The sequence below is a fragment of the Thrips palmi genome, unplaced genomic scaffold (assembly GCF_012932325.1).
Source record: "Thrips palmi isolate BJ-2018 unplaced genomic scaffold, TpBJ-2018v1 HiC_scaffold_2, whole genome shotgun sequence".
Lineage (NCBI taxonomy): Eukaryota > Metazoa > Arthropoda > Insecta > Thysanoptera > Thripidae > Thrips > Thrips palmi.
Window position 1 is genome coordinate 4,099,565 of NW_023144629.1, and position 9,488 is coordinate 4,109,052.

General features: G+C 59.3%; 1 protein-coding gene across 1 annotated transcript; it reads left to right on the forward strand.

Annotated features, from left to right (window-relative positions):
- The first annotated feature begins 1,472 nt into the window (after positions 1–1,472).
- On the forward strand, positions 1,473–9,434 carry LOC117647149. The gene is made up of 15 exons (XM_034388716.1): positions 1,473–1,755; positions 3,242–3,652; positions 3,733–3,824; positions 3,902–4,141; positions 4,335–4,537; positions 4,606–4,797; positions 4,871–5,049; positions 6,552–6,677; positions 6,756–6,945; positions 7,022–7,359; positions 7,430–7,785; positions 7,897–8,026; positions 8,255–8,456; positions 8,575–8,762; positions 8,921–9,434. Exons 1-15 carry the CDS (start codon positions 1,488–1,490, stop codon positions 8,992–8,994), a joined length of 3,189 nt encoding a protein of 1,062 aa, XP_034244607.1. The 5' UTR covers positions 1,473–1,487; the 3' UTR covers positions 8,995–9,434.
- Positions 9,435–9,488: the final 54 nt, after the last annotated feature.

A 9,488-nucleotide genomic window follows, 5' to 3' on the forward strand; every position in this document is an offset into this window, starting at 1 on the left:
CACGGCACACATCATCCATCCGATTAATTAGATGTCAAGGTGGAAAGGGGAAGGGGGAGGGGGGTGATGTACACTGACGGAAATGCAGCGACGGTGGAGAAAACTCACGACGACGACGAGGGTCGTTTTAAAAACTGGTCGAATTGATGGGGAATGCCGTCGAAAGGTGAGAGGAAAACCGGTTCTCGGCGAAGGGGATGGTGGAGGGCAGGGCAACAGCAACAGCCCCAGTGGGGGCGACACTGTTGCCCCCACGGCCCTACGGCGGGGCGTAGCGTGCCCCCCGGGGCTTCGGGGAACGCCGCGGTTGACAGCGATGAGGATATAAATCCTGTTGCTGGCCGCGCAGTGCGGCGGGTTAAGGACCCTAAGGACACCGTCACGGCAAGGCGACGGCGGCACGCTGCGGCACGCCCCGGGAGTGCGAGAGAGACAGAGCGACGCTGTTCGGATATGAAGCCAGGCCGTCCGTCCTCGCCTTCTCTGTGCCGTCGCGGCAGGGATCGACAAACAGAAACTCGGCTGGGTCAAAGGCCAAAGGCGCCCAAAGGCCACAGGGCTATTTTGGCGGCGTCCTATACCTGGCCCTCGCAGCCCTGCGGACCTTCGGACCTTCCGGCGTCATAGTGACGTCACCAGCCGGCCGCAGCCATCCCCTTCGGGCCCTTCGTGTCCAGGTTATCTGATAGCGCCACCGGCTACCCGCCAACCGCCAAGCGCCGCCAAGCGCCGCCAAGTGTGGTCGCGAGTCCGAGTTGGAGGCCGAAACTTTCCTCTTTCGACTAGATAACGTTTTAATAAGGGCAGGGGCGTGTTCGTTCGCTGCGACGACACATAGGGCGTCGACGCGCACCCACTCCAGGCCGCGGCCGAGGCAAAGTAGTGCCTGGAAGGGCCGCCACACGCAGGGCCGCCACACGCAGGGCCCGTCTTCGACCTGCCTGACCCTTGTTGACACTGCTTGACGTACTGACGGCCTTGTTGTCGTCGGGCACGCAGCGCGGCCGGCCGGCGACGCGGGCGGCATCTTCTTCCCGCTGCGCGCCGCGGAGCTCAAGCTGTGGGTGGACGGCAAGTCCGGGAACGTGCTGCCGCCGCCGGGCGGCGTGCTGCTCACGCCCGCGCTCCTGGAGGACTCCGGCAAGGCCGTCACGGCGGGCGTCACCTACCGCCTCACCAGCCCCACGTCCCCGGGGCAGACGCCCAACCTGGCCTGGCTCACCGTCGACGCCAAGACCGGCACCCTCAAGGTCACCGATCACCGTGAGTATTGCCAGCGTCCGAACGCCGCAGGCGTAGGGGTTCGCGTAATGGCGGCAAGAAGCGCCTGCCGTGCCGTTTTTTCGGTGCTTTCGGCTGTCGCTAATGACCCTCTTCTTGCAGGCGTGCTGAGCGACGCGGGCGCGCAGCGGCGCCACGTGGTGTGGCTGGACGCGCGCGTGCCCGCCCTGCCCGCCGCGCCGCTGCACCGCGCCGCGCGCCCCTACATGGTGCCCGCCGACCGCGCGCGCATGAACCTCACCATCACCCTGGAGCTGGTGCAGGAGGACCGGCCGTGCGTCAACAAGCCCCAGGGCCCGGCCGCGGCGCGCGAGGACCCCTGCCACTACTGCCACGACGCGTGCTTCTGGCTGGCCGCCGAGCTGCAGGTGTGGGAGAACAAGGGGGCCACCAAGCTGGCCGCCATCGGCCACCGCCTCGCCGACGTGCCCTGCGGCGACAACGGCGACGAGCCCATCTACACGCTCAAGAACGGTGAGATCGGGGTAAAAAGTGGGGTCAAGTGTCGCACCCGCGCGTGAGGTTCTAGTCCCGTCCGACCTTGCGGTCGTTGGTGGTGATGAAGCTGGCTTAGGTGAGAGTGGTGAAAAATCTCATTCAACGAACGATAATCAAAGCAGATGATCCATCGCGTTTCACAACTGCTGTGATAGCCGAGAGGTTAGAGACGTGGGATCGAGTTACCGCAGGACGGCGTTCGAATACCAGCGTCGCAAAAGTTTTTTCGACTTGCTATCCTAAGGGTGGTGGTTCGAGGCCATGAGAGCGGAGCCGTGTGCAACAGGTCCACATGCCGGCGGTTCGACTCCTAACAAATATTTCCATTTAATTTTACTGCCTCACCCAGTGCGGTTCAAACCCGTAAACGTGAGCCCACTCCGAGCATGGGACGTGGTGGTCCAGGGAGTAGAGGCGTCGGTCCTCAGTGCAAGGGACGGCGGTTCGACTCCCCCAACTTCTTGCGAAATTTTGACCGGGTCGGTCGAGTTCTGTTGCGTCAAGAACCCACCTCACGCCGGTCCCCTCATCATGGGCCGTGGTGGCCGAGAGCGTAAAGTCGTGTGATCCCGATGGCGGGGTCCGGGGATCGAATCCCATCATTTCATTACATTTTTCGACCGCCTTCCTCCCAGTGCAACTCAAACCCGTCGTCCAACACGCTGCCAGACGTACAAGCGTGATAGCGTAGTGGTCAGAGTCACATTCACCTGGCCACTCCGCTGTGGGTGTCTAAAAAGCAATCCGCTTCGGCGGGTTGGCCTCGGCACTGGAGCGATGGAGTATTTGATCCATCAATCCAGACCACCCGGTGTGTGGTTGCGGGTGGTGCCTCCTTGACTTGTCGGGGAGGCGATGATAAGTCCTTTGAAGCTGGCCTAAAACGCTGTATGTTCGGTACGGGAGCGCCGGACAGTGGGGGTACCATGGGGTACACAACCAACCCTACGAAAACAAGAAGCTCCCACCAAACCTCTTCTCTGTCTGAGTCTCTCTCTGTCTCTCTGTCGTCTCACTCTACGTCCCGCCCCTCAAAGAGCTTCGTACTGGGTGCTCTCACCCAGCTGCCTGAGCTTTGGGGTCCTACTGGGTCCCCCGGCGAACGCTTAGGGTCGCTGACGGGATTAACCCCAGGTACCTGATAGCACCGGTTCCCATCCCGAACACCGAAGTAAAGCAGGAGGCCTCCCCATTAAGACTGGGGAGGGGGTGTAGAGTTCAAATTTTTTTCTTTTCCCTTTCAAATTTCTCAGTCAATACTCGTTCGGTTTCCTTATACGGGGTAGTATGCGGGCTCATTCCAAAGATAGTAATTAACATTCTGTATGAAACAAAATATATAGACCTGAGCGAGGTGGCCGGTGTTGGTACTAGCCGTGCCGAGCTGTGGCCTGCACCGCCCGCTGCCGAGCCCGAGCTGACCCGATGAGTTCATTCCCGCCGTGTTCTGCGGACTCCGCAGGGACCGAGTTCTTCGAGATCCGCGACGGCGACCTCTGGAGCCTGGGCAACCTGGACCGGGACGTGGGCCCCTCCAGCAACGGGTCCACGCCGGGCCCGGGGTCCCTGGTGCCGCTGGAAATCGAGTGCCGCGCGCCCTGGGGCGCCACGGAGCGGCGCGTGGTCGCCGTGCACGTCCTGGACGAGGACGACAACGCCCCCGTGCTGCAGGAGCAGGGCAAGCTCGAGTACAACTTCACCACCGAGTCGCAGCTCGCCCGCGGCGCGCACCTGCTCGTCAAGGACATGGACTCCAGGGCGGCCAACCGGTTCGGCGAGCTGCAGGTGGCGGACCCCAGCGGCGTCGTCACGCACAAGAAGCTCGAGTTCGACGTGACCCACGTCGGGGTGCAGCACACCCTCATCAGCATCCGTGCGTACACTGCCTGCCTCCACCGCGTGTGAGTTCGGTGCGTTCGGGCGTTGTTCAACCCTTTGTTGTTGTTGTTGCAGGGCTGCAAGTCCGCGACCCCATGGAGTCGCACTACAACGTGTCCCTGACCCTGACCGACGCCACCCTGCGGGAAGGGGTCCCCGGCAAGGACGTGAGTGTCCTTGGTAATAAAACAAACAACAACAAAACTCAAACTGTGTCAAACATTCTTGTTGTTTTCGGCCGCAGCTGCGCATGGACGTGACGATGTGGGGTCCGCCGCTGACGCCCCCCGTGGCCATGTCCTCCAGCAGCACCGCGCCGAAGACCGACGCCCCGCAGACCGCCGACAAGCCCGCCGACAAGCCCGCCGACAAGCCCGCCGAAAAGTCCGCTGACAAGTCTACCGACAAGCCCGCCGACAAGTCCGCCGCCGTGCCGCCGACCCGACGGCGCCGGGCCGCCCTCAACGAGGACACGATCGACGCGGTGAGAGGAAGGGAGGGGACGTTTTGGCGCGAGGTTCTCGGACCTTGGTGCGTCGGTTGGGTTGCCTGCCGCGCCGGCGCCGACGTGCACCGAGGCGCGAGGGGCGGGGCCGAGGCGGGGCTGTGCTGAGGTGCTGTTGGATGGAGGGCCTCCCGCGTCACGGCTCACGGTTCGTTGCTTCTCGTCCTTCCAGGACAGCTACGCGCCGCCCATGCTGCTGCTGCCCAACGCCAAGCAGTTCGCGCGCCTCGGGCAGCTGGGCGCGTGGAACGACGGCAAGGAGTACGTGAAGAAGGACGGCGGCCAGGGCGCCCTGGACGTCACCAGGGAGATGGGGATCGTGTACGTGGCCAACGCATCGCGCGTCTTCCCCCGCCGGGGTGACGACATCATCATGTGAGTGCCGCTTCAACTTGCTTATTCACTTTTTTTGGTTCGAGAGTTGTAACGTTGCTCTCCTCCAGCTTGGAGGTGGAGGTGTTCACCCCCGGCGCCGCCAAGCCGGACCGTACGCTGACCGTCAGCATCGTGGCTCGCCGAGCGTACGACGCGCCCGTGGAGCCGCGCGAGTGCGAGGCGAACCAGTCCTGCGCCCTGCACAAGACCCAGAAGACCTGCGAGAAGGCCTGCGGCGTGGGGACGGGGATCTTCGTCAGGTGAGTCGAGCCGCCAAACTGCAACGCACTGCAACGCAAGCGGGGCTTTCAACTTGACCTTTTCTCCGGACAGCAAAAGCAACAACAGCACCTTCTGCCAGTGGCGCGACCTGTCGCCGACCGCCACCAACGCGGTCATGATGGCCACCAAGAAGTACGCGACGTGCTCGCCCAGCCTCGTCACCTGTCCGGACGCCAAGTGCGACCCCCTGGAGCGCCTGGACTCGCGAGTCTGCCCGCAGGACTGCACCGGTGCGTTGACCGCTTCCGAGAGCCCCCTGTAGGAACGAGTGGGCAACACTCCCTACCCACTGCTTTTGGCCACTGCTGTCCTCGAGTTTGGGGGAGCCTTTCTCTTTTTGCCAGTCAGCCTCAGTCAGTTTTTTTCGTGGTGAGTTTGTTTCTTCCACTGGGCTGCTGCTTTGGTTTCTCAAAACTGGCTTGCTTTCGTGTACCACGCACCCTGTAACCCCTGGCGTCGTTCCACTGTAAACGGGCGCGGTGCTTAGGGGAGCGTCCCCAAAGCACGCCTTTGCTCAGAGGCGTCTGAAGAAGGGCCATGCAAGGATGTGGACGTGCTTGGGAACGTTCCCGTAGAACTGAAGCAATGTCGCTTTCGAAGCGATTCTTATTTATTTATTTTTGCTCACGAAAGAGTTAATAAATGGAGTTTTGGATAGTGGGAGAGAGGAGAACAATGTTGTAGTCCTCCCGACAGTGTAAGACAGTACGAAATGGTACCCGCCGATTCAGTATTAAGACAATACCACGACCTTGAAAAAGTTGTTGATAGTGAATTGGACGAAATAATATTTTGATCTATATTCAATTATAGTAATACTACTGTACCTTGAGCAGGTTTTACACTGGTAAAACTAAAGCGTAGTATTACCCACTGTTTTCAAGCGTAATCAGTTTACGCTTGAAATCAAGCGTAACAGGCTCATCCGCCAAGATTTCCCCTATCTAAATGCATAGGAGAATTTCTAGTCTATGCTTGATTTCAAGCGTAACGTCTTCAAGCGTAACTTTATGCTTGATTCAAGCATAGAGTTACGCTTTAGTTTTACCAGTGTACTAGACGTGTGAACATCATGGCTCATTTTTTTTTGGTCTCATGGGATCTGATTCGGCTAAAGAAGGACCGTTTGTAGCAATACGATCTACTTAAGTGTTTTTACGTGTAGAGGTGGGTTCGAAGCGAATAAAGACATCAACTCAGCCATCGTTTGTCATTGTCTTCGCACCTTTTTCTTCGGCAATCTTGTACATACACGCCACGCAATCACATTCATCAAACCCGAAACCACTTCAAGTTTCTCTGCTTTTGGTTTTTCACTTTCCTTCTTCTCTGCTTCGTCTTGGTAAGTTCCACTTCGCTGGCTTTGCTTTGCTTCCAATCAAAATTTTGCTTCTTCTTTTCGTCACGATCACAATACGCTTCTGCACTGTCAGACATTTCCATGATAAAATAGACGACGGAGTTTACCAGAAGAAAACAGACAGCACCTTGAAACAGAATGCAAAATTTTCCTCTCGGAACCTACAACGAAAATGAATGTTGAGGGCTTCCCTCATGCCACGTCGCTTTCGATGGCGTTCACGAGGTTCGTCCAAGACGAGGCCCAACCCGAAGTTGTCATGTTCGAGGTGGCATCCGAAACGCTTGCTTTGACCGTGCTTCAAGTACTCCCAGGCTGGGAGTCCCAGCCTCCCGCCACCCTCGCCGGCCTAAAGTGCGCCTCTGTCTCCAGACAGGGTCATCAACGGCGTGTACTGCTCCACCTTCAAGGAGAACGGCACGGACCGCGGCATGTGCCAGTGTGCCGGGATAGGTGCCTGCGACGACCACGGCTGCCAGTGCCACCCCCTGAAAACAGGTACGCCTCAACAAGAGGCAGCGCTGGAAAAGCAGGAGGTGTAATGCCTGACGGGCCTGACGTGTGTTGACTGTGCAGACCAGCGCGGCCGCCGGCTCAAGGGAAGCAAGCGGCACAACAACGCCACCGTCTCCGTCTCCGGCAACGCGACCAGCCCCCGGGTGGAGTCCCCGCGGGAGCAGTCGTGCGACTCGACGTGCCAGGCCACCATCATGATCTGCATCTTCTGCGCCGTGGTGGGCGCCGGCCTGTACGCGAGCCTGCTCAGGTCAGCGTCCAGTGGGAAAATGGGTCCCGTTTTGGTGGTTTTTGTCACTCAAAAAATGTAAACTTGGCATGCGAAGCTGCCGCAACCGCAGGCGTTCCAGCGCGAAGCGCGCGGCGCAGACGGAGCGACCGGACGACAGCGAGTACCACCTCCGCAGCGCGCAGGCCGAGGTGTTCCGCCACGACCCCGCCGTCAACACCGCGCTGCGGCAGCCCGCCAACGTGAGCACACGGAGTGACGCGGAGTGGTTTGGGGCGTTTGGGGCTCTGGCTGCAGCGGTTGGTCCGGTTGGTCTCCCGTTGCAGGTGGACCCGCGCTGGGAGGTGCCGCGCCACCACCTCATCCTCCACGAGGAGATCGGCTCGGGCGAGTTCGGGCGGGTGCTGCGGGGGACGCTCACCGCGGAGGAGAAGGGTGAGTTGACACGTTTGCGGCGGCGCAGCGAGGCGCAGGCAGTCCCGTCAAACGAACCAAATGAACGCAGGCCCGGCGACGGTGGCCGTCAAGACGCTGCGCTCGTCGGCGTCCTCGGCCGGCGGCGCCGAGCTGCGCGACCTGCTGTCCGAGCTGGAGCTCCTCAAGGACGTGGACCACCCCAACGTGATCCGGCTGCTGGGCGCCTGCACCGACCCCGAGGGCCCCGTCTGCGTGCTGCTCGAGTACTGCGGCCTGGGCTCGCTGCGGGGCTACCTGCACCGCAGCCGCTGGACCGACACCGACGACGCCGACGACGCCCTGGACAAGCAGGACAAGGGCGAGCGGCCCGCCATGACGCCCAGGAAGATCATCAGCTTCGCCTGGCAGATCGCCAAGGGCATGGACTACCTCGGCCAGCTTAAGGTGGGCCATGAGGCTGAGGACCCGCCACGGATTTTGTCCAATCTACGCTTTGTATTTATTTTCGTCGAATTGGCTGCCCCAACTTTCTGACTGTATGCATTCTTTCCGCAGCTCGTTCACCGCGACCTCGCCTCGAGGAACATCCTGCTCAACGAGAACCTCGTCTGCAAGATCTCGGACTTCGGCCTCTCGCGGGACGTGTACGTCGACGAGGCTTACTGCAAGCTGAGCGCCGGCAAAGGTGCGGTCAAATTGGGCTTTGTTGTTGTTTTGTTTGTTTTGCTTTGTTTTTGTGTTGATTGTTGTTGTTCTTTTGTTTGTTTTGCTTTGTTTTTGTGTTGATTGCTGTTGTTGTTGTTGTTTTGTTTGTTTTGCTTTGTTTTTGTGTTGATTGTTGTTGTTGTTGTTGATGTTATGCTGTTGTTTTGTTGTGATTTTTGTTGTTGACGTGCCTGCCCCTGCCCCGCAGTGCCGGTCAAATGGATGGCCCCCGAGTCGCTGCTGCTGCGCGTGTACACCAGCAAGTCGGACGTGTGGAGCTTCGGGGTGCTGCTGTGGGAGCTGTGCACGCTGGGCGGCGCGCCGTACTCGGGTGTCGCGCCCCACGACATGGTGGCCCTGCTGGCGGCCGGCCAGCGCCTGGCGCGCCCCGAGCACTGCAGCCGTGAACTGTGAGTCTCCTGAGGTCGAAACACTTATAGAGGCGGCAGCTTCGTTTTTCGCTTTTGCCTTCGTGTGTTTGTTTTGCGGAGCAAATTGAATGATTACACCGGGGAACCGCCGCGCCAGGTACCGGGTGATGCAGGGGTGCTGGCAGTCGGAGCCGCAGGAGCGGCCGCACTTCGCCCAGCTCGTCACCATCCTGGACGGCATGCTGGCCCGCGGCTCGGGCTACCTGGACCTGGACGCGCGCATGGTCATCAACCCCGAGTACTTCGAGGAGCACTCGCCGATCATCGTGGCCTGCCCGCCGTGCGGTGAGGAGCCAACTTGTTGTTTTGTTGTTGTTTTGTTGTTGTTTTTGTTATTGTTTTGTTATTGTTTTGTTATTGTTTCGTTATTGCTTTGTTGTTATTTTGTTGTGATTTTGTTGCCGATGAAGACGAAACAATGCTGACCTGTCTGTCCTTTCCAGCGGAGGGGTACCTGCAGCCTCAGACCAGGGAGCGGTGCGACGTGGTCCGCTACGAGAACACCGCCGTGACGTGAGGGGCTTCCCCGTCCCCACCACGAGCACCTCGGCGTCAAGAACGCCTAACCAAACCGACGAAACACATCATGTCGTTGACTCATAATTTATTCAAGCGTGGTGCTTAGTCAGTACCGCTGGACTAAAGTCCACTAAGTTAGTTCGATAGCTTTCGCATGACAGAGTGCAACCTGTACTCGCGGCCGGACCCTCTCTCTAACCAAAGACTGACGCAAAGCTTACTGTGATATAAACGGAGGGCCTGGCGTGTGTACGCCTCACAAAATTACGCCGATGAAAAAACAATATTTTTATAGTGTCTACTGAACTGACCGACCTGTACATACATGAATAAAAGTGACGCGCAGTGGATGAAAAAAAATAATCGGGGGCGAAAGGAAGGGACACACTTTCTTTCGCTCATCGTTCGATCTGCTGCTGCTGCGAAATCAAAGTAAAATGGCGTCCGCCTGTATTGGTCTCCCCGCGTGCTTTACGGGCCGCCCAAGGTCGT